Raw genomic sequence first — 19153 nt, 5'->3', positions numbered from 1 at the left:
TCTACATTCGATTGTGAGCGCCTTATTTTTGTGCGACACACCAGCTAAGGGCCAGTGAAACACTACGAAACTCGGTCACTATCTAGTACATGTCTGATTTACGACAAACACAAGCCAAAAGCCTTGTGAGGACCATTTTCGCTGCCGCTGGTGTTAAAAGACTTTTCCTACACCCTGTCTGTTCTGCCGTAACGCTCACGCCCGTTCGTAGCCATATGATCGTTACAAGCAGAGATAATCGCTTCCTCAATGCTTGTTTTCACTCCCACCGCGCCAATGGGACTCCTACTGTGTTAGGTTGGCGGGCTGCTGAACGAGGCCTCAACACAGACACGCGACACCGACCAATAGAGAGTCGCAGACAAACCGAGAGAGACAGCGAGGGGCTGAGAGAGTACCACCATATGGGAAAGAGTACGGTGCCCTATACTCTATTTGAACACGCAGCAATTTGCAGGCGTCATTAAACCACGGCGCCTTGATCGCACGGACGAGCAAGCGAAACTACTCGCCAGCAGAATGCAGATTAGGTCGGTTGTTCCTTTTCCACCAATAAGGCAACAAAAACTGTTGCGCTATCGGCTCATTCAGTTACGAGTGAATTGAACTACGGCTTCTTTTAGGTACAAAGAAATAAAAACACCCGATTTTAGTTCCTGCAGGCTGAGGCGCCGCGCTGCGCCGCCTGGTGTAGCGACGCACGCAATCTCAAATCAGATTGCTATGACCACCTCTTCTTATATCGAGAGAGGCAGGACCTGTTTTATTACAAATGACCAACGCTCTGTTCACATTTAAGCATAGACCAATCACATCTATTAGCCTCACGCTGATTGATTGACTAGAGACACTAGGCACTAACGACCACGACTGCTGCTACTACACCCTGACTACGACACAATTGTACGGGAGCAATAATCGGCTGTTTACAGGTCTTTTCACATCGACGCTTATCTGACCTCCTTTCGCTACCGATTGTGCCGCTGGCGTCATTCTGCTAATGAAATGGATTGATCGTAGTATAGCTCTTGTCAACGCCAAAATAATTTCGGTCTGCGCGTCCTTGTGTTGTAACGTGTTACTGTTATCGTCGTGAGAGTGACGGGACGCAATCGCTCGTTTGAAGGTAGCTGATGCAGCTGACAGACAAACTTCTCAACCGCACAGACCACAAAGTCCTTGACACTAAACCTGACTTCAACAGATCCTACTGCTACCGCCATCGTTGTTTTCAGGTGGAAAAGGAACAACCGACCTAAACTGCTTTCTGCTGACGAGTAGTTCCGCTTGCTCGTCCGCGCGATCAAGGCGCCGTCGCTTAATGACGCCTGCAAATGACTGTGTGTTCAAATAGAACGCAGGGTGCCGTACCCTTTCCCATATGGTTATGCCCTCTCATCCCCTTGCCGTCGTTGGCCTTCTCTCTCGGTTTGTTTGCGGCTCTCTATTGCTCGGTGTCGCGTGTCTGTATCAATATCAGTAATCAGCAAATCGTGGTATAGATATTACGCATTGCTTGTTTTCCCTGGTGTCTGTGCGCGAGCGCAGCGCTTCCATATCTTCCTTCAGTTTAATTGAGTGCTGCCTGCTTTGTTTGATTTTATTGGTTTAGCTACTCCGCCTTTCCGTCGAGCGCTAACATGTCGTCGGCATCGGACATCAATATGAACAGCGTAGCCAGAACCATTCTGGTCGATGTCAGTCTCGCTAGGTCCGACGCTCAGAGCGTCGCTGATACCCTTCGTGTGATCGACGAACAGGTCGCTCCATTAGGCTTGCAGCGTAAATTTGAAGTACTACAGTTAACTGATTCGCAGTTGTATATTTATGTTAGCAAAAGCTACGCTAGTGGCACGCTTCGCATCTACCCCTCGAAGAAGTTGGCCACCCTAACGATCGAAGAGTCTAGTGAGGATCAAGCAATGACCAATGAAGACATCGAGTCGCTGCGGAAACAGCTAATGCGCGAACTCGAGGTACGCGTCGTAAGGGTGCCTCATCTGAAGAGGGGCCCGCCTGTCGCCAACTATTACACGTCGGCTAATGAACGACTGTTCGAATACGATTTCGAAGAGATTTTATTTGAGAAGAAGAGCGACTTTCAAGAAGTGAAGATTCTCAAGTCACCGACAATGGGCGCTGTGCTTTTTCTTGACGATTTGCAAAATCTTGGCGAGTGTGATTTGCCGTACACGCATGGCATCATGAACTTCGGCGATTACAGCTACACAGATAAAGAAATCCTTATCCTTGGCGGCGGAGACGGAGGACTGCTGCACGAACTACTCAAGGAGAAACCGAAGTTTGTTACAATGATTGATATCGACGACGTTGTGATGAAATCTTGCCGCAAATTTCTTCGAGGTGCTTGTGGTGATGCGCTCGATTCGTATGAGGGTGATAACTATCAAGTAATTGTAGGCGACTGCCTTAAATACATGGATAAATACGCGAACGAAGGCCGTAAATTTGATGCGATTTTCGGCGATCTCACCGATGTGCCAATTGTCACTGGTGAAAACGGTAATGAACAACAACATGAACAGTGGCAGTTCCTGTCGAAGGTGGTCAACGATAGCCTAAAACTGCTGAAAGTTGGCGGCGTATTTCAGAACCACGCGACAGGCAAGGGTTGCGGTAACGCGTTAGAAACCTACGAAAACTTCCTTAAAACTTTGAAGGATACACATTTCACAAAACGCAGTCGTTTTGTTCCGTCATTTCTCGAGGATTGGGTATTCTACTCCGTTTATCTGGACAAATAATAATTGAATTCTGTCCAAAAGATGCATCATTATCAGATGAGTATAACCTATAGATGTTGTACTATAATCACTCGAAAGAGCTGAGCTAAACAAAAAGAAGACCAGAGAGCGATTCGGGCGTGGTCGGGATAAGCAGATAGATTCCACAAAGACCAGAGGGCGATTCGGGCGTGGTCGGGATAGGCAGATGGATTCTACAAAGAGAGAACAACCAAATATCAAAGCTTTACTGTTCACTATGCTTGTTATTGATTCTAGAGAGCGCAACGATCTTAAGAATCCGTCGGAAAGATGTCATATTGTGTTGAAGAATAATCAATGGCGACTGCTGTTTCAAATTATTCGCTAAAGTTGATCGAGTATTAATAATTCTATTTACGAAATTTCGGCAACAAGCAATAAAATTGATTAATATTCATGCTACATCGCTGTGCATCCATACATTCCGTTATATAAACGGGAGCGTTTTCTCAGATTCTATCTACTGATATTACAAAGTATCCCTCTTCTTCTATTGTATATATATACATTAGAATTACACGTATCTACTTGTTTTAGAACTATCCATAAAACGAATAAGAATTTTATCCCAATAAGCGATTAAATAAACCTAAAAATCGTATCAAACCAATTAATCGTATTATCAATCATATTTTCCCGCAAAATTATTTTTATGAGCAGTATATAGACAGTATAAACATTGATTGTTGCTTCTTTGCAGAACAGGGCTGATTGCGATTTCGAAACAATGTGTATCGATCGTCAAAACTAAAAGCTCCTAAACCCAAAGAAGTGTACAGAAGAAAGTACATAGATTTTGAAAAATCAGTAGCCAAAAAAAAAATGTTAGAAAATATTTGAAACGAGAGTAAGAGAAAATCAGTTCGCTTCTTTAAATGTAATGCTTTTGCAGACCAACTATACGTTTATATAGTGCGCACGCACTATTTCGTACTGAATACGATTCTTATGTTCGCTTTATGAGATGTAAATCTATCTGAAATGGTCGCTCATTAATGGAATCAATATGAGAGGTTGCGCAACGCCCCCTATAAAAAAATAGTTTTGCATTTTTGGGAGCAATCATTCTAGAGAAAATTTAGCTATTAAAGGTTAGTTAATTGTTTTTCCTTTGTTATCATATTTTATGAATTTTCGTCATGAAAGGAGAATGAAAAAGGGAACTAGGCCCGGAAGTTTTCCGAAATGAGTTAAATCTTAAACATCTAATATTTGGCATTTTACATTTTTTCCAAAAAAAAAAAAAGATTCCAACTTTCCGCATAGATAAACGACATTTTTTGATTCGGACGACTTTGCAAGCGCCTAACTTAGCAAATGACGGTGGGAAAATTTATTTTAATCATGGTAGTATACATAGCCGGTCTAGCCCTCCATGTTTTTAATGTTACCTTTTTGCGTTAACGTTAACGCAAAAAGTTAACGTTAATGTTAACTTTTTGAGACAACTGCAGAACAACGAATGGCAGTTCCTTATGATTTGATAGATATTTCAAAAGTAAATTTAAAAAAGGTGTTCGATTATACGCTATCAAATCATCCTGACATAATCATACTATTACATGAACGCGAAGTATACCAATTGAAAAATTCTAGTTGACATTAAGATCTTCTCGATTTCGATAATAAACCAGCTGTTATTACACCGTACTGGAATAAACCACATCCAGTTTTTTTTATTAATTAATGTTATTAGGTATTTTATTAGTTTTCACCATTTCTATTTTACTTACCAACTATACGCCTTTATACAATGTAACGCACATAGACACTGTTCAAGCATACATAAATCCACATAATACTCTTTTAATTGTTTAGGTATATATTCACAAAAAATAAGATAATATAAAACAAAAATGAAACTTTGCTATTTACTACCTCAACAGCTAAATAGCATATACAAAACAAACCTATATTAGTTAGCATTTATGTGTGTGATTATGCCTCGTAGATTTTAATTTCGGGCTTTAAATCCAGCTGCTTGATCGCCTGCAGTTTTGTTTGCGTTTCTGACATAAAAAACAGAGAGAGTTGATATTTTCTATAGATTTATTATTATGTTATGTTGTGTTCCTGACCGTCGCTAAAGCAACGCCTTCTCTTCTTTACTTACTTTTTACCACTTACATATTGTTATGTTTATTTCAAGGAGGATGCATGCAACATTTTAAATTGAGTCATGTCGTAGAACAATCGCGGAAAGGATGAGCACTGTGCTATCAGATGAAGTATAGCCTATATATAAACAGAAAGAAACCAATTTTCTTGTCAACCTAACAATTGTACTCTACTAGATTCTACTGTATACAGTAAATCAACCGAGTAAATCAATAATAGTAGTAACTACTAAAATGATCAACGCAAACACGTTCTTACACTTAGAGAAGATACATTTTCTCTATTATACAATTACGTTTGAATTGTGTTGGTGTAAACTATTCTGTTCACAGCATCACTGTGTTCAACTTGACATTATAAATTCTTTCATGCTTCCTTTTTCCTACTCCATGCTATCTCTATTATCTGTAGTAGTGCTGTTGTTGGGTTCCTGTAGGCGGAGCACGATAGTCACGATGAGTAGGTGGCTGAGGTGGCGGGGGCGGTCTTTGCTGCCACGGGGGCGGAGGCGCTCTCGAGGAGTGGCCCGAATGGGGCGGAGGCGGCTGATGGGCGTGACTCGCGTGGGTAGCATGGGTGGTGTGACTACTGTGGGCCGAATGACCGTGGTTATGAGACATGCTTGCCGCGGCTGCCGCTCGCCCGTAATCATCGTATGGCGTTGGTGGCGGTGCCGCGTAGGCAGTGGGAGGTGGCGGAGGCGGGGCATGAACAAATGTGGGCACAGCCGGAGGCGGCGGTGGTGGAGGAACGGGACCAACGCCAACGGGGACCCCAACGGGCGGGTACTGGGCGTGGGCCGAAGGTGCCGCATAAACAGCCGACGGAGGAGGGACCATTTGGGGAGCGTAGCTGATTATTCGAAAGAGGGAAAAAACAAATTCGCATTCATGACAGACATAGATAGCATATTTTGATAATTCTCGCTTGATGTTTTACTTCCGAATGGTGAAATACCTGTGTCTTGTGGTATTAATATTAGTAGGGTCAAGGTAGAGACAAAGACATAACATGTTGAATCTGCTGGTATGTAATCCTCAATATAATTGTATCCTTGTCGATATTGGACTTACACTGACGGTGGCGGCGTTAGATAAGGTGAAGCTGCTGACGGAACTGGAGGTAGTACGTTTGGTGCAATCGCTACAACAAAATCAGTGTATCTTCATATTATATTGCGTTCAAATAATCGTCTGGGCATTTATGTTGACCGTAATCGATGTTTTACCGACTTGAATTGTTCTTATTCGAGATTAAAATTTGTAACTTTTCGTCGATGAGTAACAATCAAATTTGATCATCTTCGATTCGTTTGAGACTGACATCTCTATAGAATTGTAAATCCAAACCGTTCGTCTGGAGGCATGCCGATATCAATAGATTTAACAACATGCATATGCCAGCTGCTACTCCTCTACCTTTACAAAACAATACAGTTATATTTAAAGTTGGCAAAAGAAGACATTTGTACACACCTTCTAATTGAGTCACACTACGTGATGCTTTTAGACTAATTTTTCTACGGCTTACCAGGAAGTGGGGGCGCAGCGAGCGATGGTGTAGCTCCAGCAGGATTGGCTCCATATGGGGAAGCGGTTACTTTCGAACCTAAAGTCGTCCCTGCGGAGACAAGCGAGGCGCCTGCACACGAAAGTGATGCTGCAGCCGCTGCAGCCTGAGCGGCCGCAATGGCGGCTGCTGTTTGCGCCACCGTTGTTGTGTGGCTAGCTACACCTGCGACCTGATGGTTTGCAGCCCCCGCAGCGACCATCTGCGCGTGACTTCGATGCGGCATGTGACGCGGATCGCGGGAGACGATGGGAACGGGTAATTGTGGCTTTTCCTTTTCCTTGGCCTTGATGTGACGGTGGGCGATATGCGCCTAAAATTATGAAAGTACGTCACATGTCTTATTTTTTGGGCATCAGCCAAGTATACTAATTAGCGGAAAATAAAAAGTCGATCTAGTGCCAGTGAATTCAGGATTTAACAGGCAATTACCTAACAAATGTACTAGTTTCACTATAGCTGTTTCTGAACTACGCGTTAAGTATTTCTGTAGTTTTATGAATGTGGGTCTTGTATTGATCAACTTTCAATCTCGCCTTGCTTTCCCACCTGCAAATCCCTCTGGCTAAGATATGTCCGTTTGCAAGGCTCGCGCGTTTTTCCTTGCTGGTGGGTACACATAAACACTTTACCGAGTGTTGTCTGCTCTACACGGGTTACCTTATCCCCACACTTATAGCAGATTTTTTCGGCTGCTCGTCCACACTCCAGACAGAACACATGCTTGCAAGGAATCTATACGCAGAATGAGAAAAGATAGAGAGCTTTGTCTTAAGCCCACACTCGTAAAATAATATATATAGGTCGCTAAAGCCAACTGAACCACTACATTATTTAACTTTATACATAATAACTGTTTAATAATTGATAAAAGAAATTGCACTCTTACTTGAGAAAATAAAATTGCAAAAACGGATATTGCAGAGCAAACCTACAAAGCGTTGTATTCGCATTTAACTAAGGCGAATGTTATATCCATCGGCTCAGGATGTTATATGCAATATAGAATAATTAAAAAAAAGTTGGTTTATTTCTAATACACTTTGAAAGTTCTATTTCAAATAGCTAGGGTGTCATCTTCAAAACTCTAAGCTGCGTTAACACTCTGAAATTGAGCAGCTATCTTGCTTTCACTCACTCATTGCGTTAAACCAGTTAGAATAATACGATATCACGTTTCATAGGTATGAATTAGCTTCTACCATGCTAAAACACTGAGAAAAGACGCGCTAACGCATAAGAGAAACCTGTTAGACTTATTCTACGCGGTTGATGTGTTCGTTTGCCACACGTTTTAGATCATCAGTTCTAATTTCATCATAACAAATCGTTTCACACGTCATAATTAGACACTGACCATTCGTGCATAGGTGAGGATCGGCAGGTGACATTTATCACAAATGTGTATCATTGGATCCACAACCTTTTCACCGATTAAATTCACCCGATGCTTCCAGCAGAGGCTCTGTTGCTGATGTCGCGGAGACGGTGGGCCCTTGGAGAGTACCGGACTGAAGGAAGCCCCTACGCCGTCCAATGATGAACCGAGAATTGGCGATAACGACGGAGGTTCTGTTGATATTCATATCATATTGTTATATGCCGGTAACAAGAAATAGCCAAAAAGGAGACAGGGTTAAACAAAGTTAAAATTATGATTATCCGCATGAAGACATTCGGAAATTTCGAAATTGACTAGCACTTCATATCTTTTTATTAAGAAAGGGGAAGTGTATTCTTTGTGATATAAACCATGTGAAAGCATGGTTCAAATGTAGACATGGCTGCCAGATGTGCTAAAATTCCAAAACAAAAATTGTTTAGTTTGACGCCAGATTGAAACAGATTATGTTTCATCCTTGGGTATCTTTCTTTTACACTGTGTAACTTCGTCAGATGAATAATTTGGAGAGTCAAGAACATCCCACAGAAAGTGATGTACCATCAAGCCCCTTCATTGGAAATCTTTCTGGTTGTACCCCTGTGCCGCTAGGTGCACAGAGATGGGGATAACTTCGTTCAGTCATTCTACATAAATACATTCCGTAGACTCACCGGGAGGATTGCGGACGTCCATATTAACCTCACCATCGAAAGGGATCTTTGAATCTTTTAATTTACCCTTTTCTTGTCGTGACCGATCTTTACTATCAACCGATGGCGAATTGAGTCCGCCTGACGACCGAACGGGTGCCGCATGTTCATCATTTTCCTCATCAGAAGAAATGATTTTCCGTTTGGCCTTTGACCTGTTTGAGGTCGATGCTTTTTTTCGACTGCTTGTTCCGCCTCCACCTGAACTTCTCGAAGAACGCGAACGAGAGGACGGCCCACGACGTCCGATCGGCTCGTCTGAATCTGAAAAGATTAACGATGGGTGATGGGAAGCGACTTAGATATATGCTCATAATAATAACAATACATGACGGATTCCAATAACGACGGATGATCGATATAAATGCCTAAACTGATCATGTTACAGATGAATTACCATTAAAAAAAAACCGCTTAAAACCCAACTATGTGCCTTCGTAATTGCGTAATGGATAATGTATTTGCCCGTTAAACTTAAGGGTACGTGAGTAGGTAGGGGGTAGGTTCGAATTCAGACCTACCCACATATCGTTTCCTGCTAGAGAGCAGCATTCCGAAATGATGCCTGAAGGCTCAAGTACCGGTAGGAGAACACGAAAAACAGAAACTGGGTATATTGATAGTTTCCGTTTTTTATTAATCCACCTTAACGTTGTCTATACGTTTACAAATTAGTTTCTATTCGCTGATATACCTAGAGATGGAATACGATCGGCTGTTCTCGGCGACCATAAACCAAATTTAACTGCTCTACGTGTTTGGTTCTTCTAAGACTAACTGCTATCTCCGTTCTTATGATACAGCACTGTATGCCTACGAGATACCATACTAGATTTAAATGTACATCGTATTAAAAACGCGGATTATTAATTTATATAGATATGTAAGGTCATTGTGAATATTAAAATCACTGTCACGATTAAAAAACTGAGTACCTTTCTGTCTTACTGAGACCGACTCAAAAACAATGCGTCTAGTTGATTATCATTTTCTACAGCCAACACTGCTACCACTGTAACTCACATTTAATTGGAGAAAAGCTACAAAATATTGGCACTACAGGTACACCGGGCCAAACACACGGAATAAACACAGCTACCACCGAAATCAATTCTTACACCTACCGTCATCCGTCATCGTGGGTGAACCAAAATAATGTCTAAAGGAGGAAGACTTTTTATGCTTCACCAGGATCCTTGGAAGTTCATGCAAAACCAGCGAAAAAAATCCGCCGTTTTACGTCACTATGTGGTACACAACCGGCAACTTTCCTTTTTTCTTCGATCTTCTTGCGTATTCCTATTATCTTCCTTAAATTTTGTTTATGTTGTTGTTGCTGTTGTTTGACGAATGATTTTGCTGATCGTCTGAGGCGGAAAGAGAGAAAACAAACGCTCCCGGCCTAGAAACACCCTGATTAACTCACATTGTTCCTATTATGATGAAGAAATTACGTATTTGTATACTAAATTTAAGGAATAACGGAGCTGTTCAAGTCCGAAAACAGCGTGAATTTCCTTTCGCGCTGGAAGCCAGCTCTATGAAAAATTTCGAATTGACCCGCTGCCCTCTGCCCTTTTTCGCGTTCGCATTACTCTTGGAGCCGGCAAAATGGCCGCGCTGTTTCGCTCAGGTGATACACGCACGTTGGTTGAACTTTGATTCGTTGTCGCTGATTTTCTCTCAGCCATTATTATAGGCGCTTGAAGCTTTATTGACTTTATCCGGATGAGTTGTACATCAGTCAGTGGTCAAGTTTGTCGCACAAATATATCGCGTATCTACCATCGTTTGCACTGATATCGGTTCAGGTAAGAGAATTATTCAGAAATTTTTAATCGTGATACAAACGGTTTTGAATAAGCTGTATTAAGCAGTTGTTCGTTCTCCGCGCGGTTAGTCGTGAGCATCCGACGAAGCTCAGTGTGAGCATGCGTGTCCTTTTTTAAAGTCGTATTGTATTCTCTTCATGATATCTTGATGTCGGGGTCTTTGGGTTTACATCGTAGACATTCTGGAATAATAATGTTATTATATGGCTTTAATGAAATTTTGCGTGTTTACCAATTTGGAGAAATTAAATAAATCTATTTCATCACTCTGATATTGAGACTGTGGCTGGGCTTATTATCAAACCTTTTTACTGACGCAGATGCGATAGATTCGGCAAGGATGATCAACAAATGAGCACTCGTGCGGAGTATATACGATTATTGCATCGATTTATAATTTAATATACTTCTAATGTAGTGGTTACTGGTATTAGTGTCCTATAGGATATAAGTAAGCCAATCATTATGCAAGATAGTATGTTTCGAAAGCTTGAATGTATCCAATTTGTTTTATCTCAGAGATAAAATAGTACGCTCTTAGTTATTATTCAGGTTACCCAACCAATACATTTCATAGTGCCTATCATAAAATTTCTAAGGTTTCTTTTTTATTTCTTAATGTAACAGCTAGACTTCATAAAGACAGTGCTTTATATTTGACGTATACCGATTGGCTTCGATTTCTGTTTGTTCTCCTGCTCCCTTTCAGATGTCAGTGCGACTTTTTCGACGGATTATCCCGTCCTTTATCAAAGAAGCCACTCGTGGGATGCGCAAAAAAGGCGGTAACAATGAACCAAAACAGTTGAACTCCCTATTTACGCCTGCGCCTATAAAGGTTGCTTCGAATCCTGACGACGTTGACGTGGGTGAAGAGCTAGCTACGAAAATAGAAAAAGCAGACTTGATCCGTATATTCAACCAGTTTCAGAAACGTCCGGAAGTAATACAGTTATCGCAGGATAATGGGTTGGACACGCGATTATTTCAGCAAACATTTATTTCCTTCCGAAAATTTTGTATTGAGTCAAAACCTCTCCAAGCAGACTTGCACATCGTTTGCAGTGATCTGGTACAAGGACATGGTCATATTACGGACCTGTTTCCATATTTTCTACGACACGCTAAGGAGATCTTCCCACACCTTGAATGCATGGAGGAGCTCCAGAAAATATCCGATCTTCGTCTTCCGGCAAACTGGTACCCTGAGGCCAGATCAATAGAGAGAAAGTTTGTCTTTCACGCCGGCCCAACAAACAGTGGCAAAACACACCATGCCATGGAGGCGTTTATCAATGCAGAAAGCGGCGTCTACTGTGGCCCTTTAAAAATGCTTGCTGTTGAAGTTTTCAACAAGACAAATGAAAAGGGAACCCCTTGCGATCTAGTAACAGGAGAGGATCGACAGTATGTTAACAAAGATTCTGTATCGAAGCACATTGCTTGCACTGTCGAGATGGCGTCAACTACAGACATCGTGGATGTGGCAGTCATTGATGAAGTCCAGATGGTGCGAGATTTCCAGAGGGGCTGGGCCTGGACCCGTGCGCTTCTAGGAATTCCAGCCAAAGAAATTCACCTTTGTGGTGAGAAGGCTGCCGTGCATTTAATCCAGGATATCTTAAATTCTTTAGGGGAAGAAGTAGTTGTGAAGGAATATAAGAGGCTAACCGGCTTGAAGGTCCTTGATCAGCCGCTGGGATCGCTAAGTAATCTACAGCCGGGAGATTGTGTTGTATGCTTCAGTAAAGCTGATATCTACAACGTGACGTTCGCCATTGAACAGATGGGCAAAGAGTGCGCTGTCATCTACGGCGCACTGCCGCCTGGAACAAAATCAAATCAGTGTATGAGATTTAATAACCCAGATGACCCTTGTAAAATTCTTGTTGCCACGGACGCAATTGGCATGGGGCTGAATTTAAGCATTAGACGAATTATCTTCTACAGTCTGACAAAGGTGAGCATGAACGAAAATGGACAAAGGGAAGTCGAGCTTATTTCTGTATCGCAGGCGCTCCAAATCGCTGGTCGTGCCGGACGTTATGGTACAGCGTTCGAGGGCGGTTTAGTTACGACATTTCGCGGCGATGACCTACCCATACTAAAAGATCTGCTGCAACAGAAGCCAAGTCAAATTGAACGTGTGGGTTTGCATCCAACGGCGGATCAGATTGAACTGTTTGCTTATCATCTGCCACATGCTTCATTGTCGAATCTTCTCGATATATTTGTGTCACTCTCCCAGATGGACAGTTCACAGTATTTTATGTGCAACATTGACACCTTTAAATATTTAGCCGATATGATACAGCATGTAGCGCTCCCACTTCGTGCTCGCTATGTATTTTGCTGCGCTCCGATCAATATCCGAATGCCTTTTGTCTGCACGATGTTCCTCAAGTACGCACGGCAGTACTCACGAAATGAGCCAATGACTCGCTTTTGGCTGTGCCGAGAAATCGACTGGCCGATCACTCAGCCGCGCAACATCAATGAACTCGTCCATCTCGAGGCGGTCTTCGATGTGATGGACCTGTATCTGTGGTTTAGCTATCGTTTTCCTGACCTCTTTCCCGAGCAGGACAAGGTGCGGATCATGCAGAAAGAGCTTGATCTGCTAATTCAGCAGGGAGTATTATCCCTAACTAGGCTGCTTCGGCAGTCTCGTATTGAACTCGAAGCGGCTGCAAGCCCAAATGATATTCTAAGTGACGACACTGACGACTATAAAGCTGTAAAGGCTAGTTATGGTGAAAAAAGCTCAATCATGTCGGAGAGAGATATAGTTGAACCGAGTAAAACAGGTATGCCAATCGGAAGTTTAACGGGCCGCCTTCTGGCGGAGGGCCTTATTACTAAAGAACAACTTAGGACACTACAAAAAGAGTGGCAGAATCAGGCACCACTGTCATTTACTACTGGTCGAAGGAAAAAGTGACTAAGCACAATTGTATATTAGTACTCCGGAAGAATTACCTATTATACGTGGGGTCTAATCTATTGGAAGCGCAGGGGTTTAAGGGATAAGAAGATGATGTATCTCATTTTAGAAATGTTTTCGAAGTATGTATTGCATTTGTGTGTTAGTCTTTCGTCAGTCTTTCTACTGTTTAATTTTACCATAAGAAACTGGGAGGGGCGTAAAAAAGGAAAGGGCTAATCGTACAAAATATCTTGTGTAGAACCCAATTTTTGAAGAGAAGCACCTTTTCGAAACTTTTAAGAAAACTATCTAAACTATACCTACTACAGCTATTGTTAACGACGTGGTAATGGAAGTGGGTGAAAAACAAGTGAGCACTAGATATATTAGTTAGCGGCGTAGAAGAGTAGAAACACATTGCTTAGAACAGTGGAAACACATTTTTGTTAGCGAATAAATATTTTCTATTATATTATATTATTACTTAACGTGTTTTGATGTTCGTTTCTTTTTCATATTAGTCATAGTGAAATCATAGCTTTCAGCAGTTGTGGCAGGAATTCAATTTCAAGCATGATGAGTCTGCATATATTCCAGTCAGGTTACAAAGGCAGCGATATAGAATTTCATTGGTATTTTGTTTTACTTCTAACCTCAAAGCTGCTGAAATTTGTTTGAGTTAGAGCCAGTTTCAACAACATCGTAAAACTTTCAGACTTACTAGAACTGTAACCGAAGAGGACCTGTAAACTATAGGCCAGATCTAGGTGCATTGGCAAAAGTTAGAACTACTCGAAACAACGCTTTCTATACCAACAATGCAGCAGCGTAATGCTATTACAAAGAGTTCAACCTAGTTTGATTGTTGTATTCCCATTATGCAATTCCCGCACCTTATATATAGTGTATATTTAATTTACACGATAATCATGATGGGTGCGGTGCAACCCATTGTACCATAGAAATGTTTACAGATGTTTATAAAACCAATAAGCATTTTATTATTTACGAGCAGATCACCTATCAACGATCTAGGATCAACATAAATCTGATAAGGACATTTTCTTAATTTAATTATTATAATTATCTTACATATTTATTCTGTTTTTCCCCATTTTTACGACACTCTTGTACATACACACGCGCGTTACCTACGATAAGCCCATAAATTTCCATAACGTCGTTCTCCAAACACCCAGGAAAAGTGAAGCCCGCATTTCGTCTATGTCTAAACCACGCTTTGAACTGCAAAAAGTCACTTGATCAAACGCGAGTTTTGCATGGCTTGTCAGTAACGCCGTGACCAATAGCTTGCAGCAGGATGTCATCCATTCTTACTCAAGCAAAGATGCGCCATGCATTACACGGCTTTATATGATGTATTTTTTGTTTTTTTTTCTTTAAATAAGTTTGCATACGCCATTCATCTTTGTCTTTCTTTGAGGATACTGTTTGTTGCTACTGCAGCTTGCTTGTTTGCTATTGTGTAGAGAAATAGGGTGCGCTCTTCTGATCGAGCAAAGTGTGACAGACTGCGCACACATTAAAGCTGCGTCGATTCGGTCCGGACTGAATTGTTTTTGAGACGCATGCCGGACAATAAATGCGTCCACAATGGCTACAATTCGGCTTTTTGCTACCCGACAGTGGTTTTTTACAGCCATTGCATTCAGTCACATCATCGGCATGCTGGAAACGCACTTCACCATCGCTCACTCTCAACTTCTCTAGCTCAACCTGAAGACTCTGGGATAGCTTAACAAAATCCTTCTGCACAGCCTCGGAATTGTCGAGGTCTTTTTGAAGCGCGACCACTTTGCGCCGCAACTCATGACTCTCTTTCTCAAACTTGTTCTTCAGCGGTTCGACCAACTCGAGCTCACTGACTCGAGCTTTCGTCGCAATCAGCTCCTTCTCGCAACTGCGGAGCTGGGCCAACTCGGCGTTCAACCGTCTCAAATCGATATTTACAGCGTCCTCGTAACCCTTTCGTTCCTCTTGAACTAATCGCTGCTCTTCTTTAAGAAGTGCGACCTCTGAGTGTAGCTTTTCATCAGCGTTCTGCCAGCTAACAGTCGATTCGATCATCTTTTCATGCAGTTTGAGATACTCGAATTCTAGGTTCTGCATGGCGGCCGCTAACGCCGGGTCGTGCTCCACCATGCGGGCCGTTTTCTCGAACACATCCGGGAGCTTAACCCCCTCCGTGGCCAGTCGCTGCTCCATCTTGGAGCAGTGTCTCGCTAGTAACCGATCATTGTCCTCTGTTAACTGGCGATTCTGCGACTCCACTTCCTTTAATTGATTCAGCAACTTGTCAAGCTCCGCGCGCAGTGCACTATCCGATCCTGACAGTTGTACCGACAGATTTGCAAGAAGTGACTCATTGGCTTCGATCTTAGCGGCGAGACTCCGCGTTTCATTTTTTGCCTCCGAGATCTGTCGATTTAGTTCTTCTTTTTCACGTTTCTCTCTTTCATTTCGAGTATCACAGTCGGCGCGAGTTCTATCCAGCTCGCCTGTAAGTGTCATTATTCTCGTTTTGTATTCCTCGATCTCCTCCTCCATCGGCTTAACGACGGAACGAAGTAATACGGTTTGCTTCTGTGCGTTGCGCATGCTCTCGTCGAGATCGAGCCCTGATGGGCCTATGAATTCCTCAATCTGTTTGGTTAATGCAAAGTTTTTTTCTTGTTCCGCTTTCAGTTCGTCCTCTTTGGCTACAAACATCTGCATAAGAGCTGCCCGCTGCACGTCGAACTCGGCAGCCATCCTCGACCGTAGGGTTTCTAATGTTTCGCCATCGATGGCTTCGACGTTGTCAGGTCCTTCGGCACAGTAAGTTATATCGTCCTGCAGCGAAATGCCACTTCCATCGGCCTCACCCCTCGACTCCATGGTGGAACGTTCAATACCGCCTCGTTTTCTATTGGGCTATGCACGCTGTAAGGCCAAACCTGAGAAAAATTCAGGAAAAGAAGTCAAGTGTTAGAAAAGGGGAAAAAATCCCGTATAGTTGCTGAAATATGGCTAACGATTCGACCCATATTTTGCGAGCTAGAACTTGGTTGGCGTCGTTTCGATATTTCAACAAAATGCACATGTCCTCGTATACAGATATACAAGGGACTTAATTTAGGATGTCTATTATTGTCCTAACGCGTATATATGTCTAGTTAATAACAATTTGTTAAAAGTTGTATTTTTAACTCAGGGCAACAAACGATGAACTGCAAGCTGTGATGAGAATGAAGGTCCAATTATGTTTAGTGTATCCTTACCTTCTTTGTATATATATATATATATATATATATACAGAGCGCCCACGTTCTGTATCGAACAGGCTTATAGCACTAAATTTGCTGTATTCGAACGATATGGCGATAGCTTGTAGCATAAGAATACAGCATAACTCATAGTAAAACTGAGGAAATTCAGTTGTGCGTCGTAACATTAAGTAGTTTATACTGTATAATAGCTTATAGATCAAATTATCATTAGCACCCAAAATAACCAAGGCTACCCTTGTGTTTACCTACTAATGATAATAGTGTTTCAAGATATTGCGTTATTCTATATTTTGTTTGCTGTTGACATCAAAAAGGGCTAATACGATTTTCCGGGTGATGAACTTTTTAAAACTATGGCGCATACGGTTTATGAAAAATCCGATCCATGTCTCTTAAATAGCGACAGGCTCCACGGCAAATTCTTGAATTTCCCTTTGGATTGTTTTGCCCCCAAGACCTCTATTCCCTCGTAGTAACATCAATAGAATGAGGTTAAATGCAAGCAGTCGGCGTAGTGAGATATGAGGCGATAGAGTGACTCGTTAAGTTGGCGAAACAACCCAGCAATTTTACGGCCTTTGATTTGTTTAACGAGTCCGATTATGAGTTTACGAGATGGAAAAGATTACAGTCGCCTTCTTTTTAGCACTCAGAACAACGTTCTGCAAGCACAGCAACAACCAAGCATTTAATGCCCATTATCCAGTCTATGTAAATTGAGCGTATTGTGATCATTAACGCATTGCGTGTGAAAAAGTAATTTCTATATATGTATCTTTTGCAGGAGTGATAGAAATCAGACTCTGACATAATACATATTGATCATGCGAAGAATGAGCGGTTTAGAAAATATCCTGTGACCGAAGTGAACGTTCCTTCTTGATGAAATGAAAAAATGAAATGTTAGTGATATGCGACAAAAAGCACCCACATATTCCGCACGCGAGACATAGATCAGTATTTAAAACTCGCACATATTGCAAAATCCAACTCGCATATGTAACGGCGCGAAGAGTCGTCAACTACTTTGACGTTAAGAACAGCCTAAGACCATTGTCCTCAATAGAAATCAAATACAGCTCTACTTGTAAGATATACTGCTGCAAAGATATTATGATATAGCTAGAGTTGGATGTATATGCACTGCCTGAAACTACAAGAAAAATATATAAAATGAACCCACACTCGATTCAGCATGCACTATGTAACACCTCAAACATGTTAATAACGACCTGGAAGTTACAAGGCATCCGCTTCTTCTTTCAGTTTTGCCTTTCACGAGTACCGAGTAGGCCATTTTATCATTCTTTCCAAAAAAGGATTTAGGTATTATATTTGACTTGCTCGTTTGCATGTATATTATAGCTTTTGTTCCTTGAGGAACGCCTGACAGATTTATTACAGGCAACTCTCCCATTCGGTCCTACCTAAAGTGGATACTGCTCTATAGGTGCTAACAAGTGAATGGCACGCATCTGTCATAGAAACGTTTTTAGAGAAGAATTTGCCTCTCTTTGCTATATATATATATGTTTATCTCAACAACGAGCGATTGGCTTCACTATGATTGTAGACTACTGAGCGCCACTACTTCAACTTCACTACTATTACACAATTACCCTAAAGCTTTATGGTACACCTAAGCTTAAAAGAACGGGGAACCAGCAGCGCCTATTGCAGTAACACAATTCACTATGTTAGCTAACACGGTAGGAAAGCATAGAATTTGTGTTGTAACTTATATTATTGCAATATTTCTTAATTCTTTCTTACCTGTCAGCTGGTTGTGAACGTCCGAGTTACATCACTGTCGATTCTTTATCCAGTGTATCAGAATGATGATTGAACCTTTCGTTTTATAATCGATGTAACTGTAGAGTTTCGTTCTTTTCGATCGTTCACGATTTTCCGTTCACAGTAGAACACTTTTGGTTCACCGTTCACTGTATGTGTGGAGTAGTGTAAATTAGAGATCACCTGTTTCCACTCCACTCTACGCAATACGCCATTCCCACATATACGAGATCACAGCACGACCAGGTCGTCCCTATGAAGCGGGCGAACAGACGTACAGGCAACAGTGAACCTGACCGGATTTAAGCAACTAGCACGCAGGGCTTTACTACAAAACACCAGAGTTGTTTTCCGCTCTCGTTATTATGTACGATTAACGCACGCGGCGCATACGATGCAGCCACACACACATGTATACTGTTACGGCACAGTGTTTTCTAATTAACCTAGAGAGAGACCGTGGTAACTGTACAGTCACCTACAACAAAAGAAGGCTGCGGGCTCTGCAAATCAAATAGCCTTGTATTTTGCTGGTGTTTCAGTTACAGGCACACACACACATACACGCACACAGCCAGGCCCGGAGTTCGATGACAGGCAAAAACCGTCGTTGTCGTTCGAGTTATCCAGCGGCGGTAAATCTGCCACCGCTGCCTATATTGCTGCGGTCATGGTCGGCGAGTGTCAAGGGTAGTTTACAAGCACAGGGATCTAGTGTTCACAGTAACCAATGGTCCCAGGAAG

General features: G+C 42.0%; 4 protein-coding genes across 4 annotated transcripts; 2 read left to right on the top strand and 2 right to left on the bottom strand.

Annotated features, from left to right (window-relative positions):
- The first annotated feature begins 300 nt into the window (after positions 1-300).
- Positions 301-4449, top strand: Sms (spermine synthase). The gene has a single exon (XM_022845623.2). It carries the CDS (start codon positions 1641-1643, stop codon positions 2763-2765), a length of 1125 nt encoding a protein of 374 aa, XP_022701358.1. The 5' UTR covers positions 301-1640; the 3' UTR covers positions 2766-4449.
- Positions 4450-4817: 368 nt separating this feature from the next.
- Positions 4818-9911, bottom strand: LOC111267389 (uncharacterized). The gene is made up of 7 exons (XM_022845615.2): positions 9692-9911; positions 8529-8831; positions 7831-8045; positions 7023-7208; positions 6435-6786; positions 5978-6047; positions 4818-5756 (listed from the first exon to the last, which is right to left on the bottom strand). Exons 1-7 carry the CDS (start codon positions 9702-9704, stop codon positions 5306-5308), a joined length of 1590 nt encoding a protein of 529 aa, XP_022701350.1. The 5' UTR covers positions 9705-9911; the 3' UTR covers positions 4818-5305.
- Positions 9912-10197: 286 nt separating this feature from the next.
- Positions 10198-13808, top strand: Suv3 (Suv3 RNA helicase). Its single transcript, XM_022845608.2, has 2 exons — positions 10198-10378; positions 11109-13808. Exon 2 carries the CDS (start codon positions 11109-11111, stop codon positions 13338-13340), a length of 2232 nt encoding a protein of 743 aa, XP_022701343.1. The 5' UTR covers positions 10198-10378; the 3' UTR covers positions 13341-13808.
- A 494-nt stretch (positions 13809-14302) lies between these two features.
- Positions 14303-19126, bottom strand: LOC111267392 (rab GTPase-binding effector protein 1). Its single transcript, XM_022845622.2, has 2 exons — positions 18389-19126; positions 14303-16282 (listed from the first exon to the last, which is right to left on the bottom strand). Exon 2 carries the CDS (start codon positions 16221-16223, stop codon positions 14805-14807), a length of 1419 nt encoding a protein of 472 aa, XP_022701357.1. The 5' UTR covers positions 16224-16282; positions 18389-19126; the 3' UTR covers positions 14303-14804.
- Between the last annotated feature and the right edge of the window lie 27 nt (positions 19127-19153).

This window comes from Varroa jacobsoni, unplaced genomic scaffold (assembly GCF_002532875.2).
Source record: "Varroa jacobsoni isolate VJ856 unplaced genomic scaffold, vjacob_1.0 scaffold_1178, whole genome shotgun sequence".
Lineage (NCBI taxonomy): Eukaryota > Metazoa > Arthropoda > Arachnida > Mesostigmata > Varroidae > Varroa > Varroa jacobsoni.
Note: the sequence above shows the minus strand (reverse complement) of the source record. Positions and strands in the feature narration are given on the sequence as shown.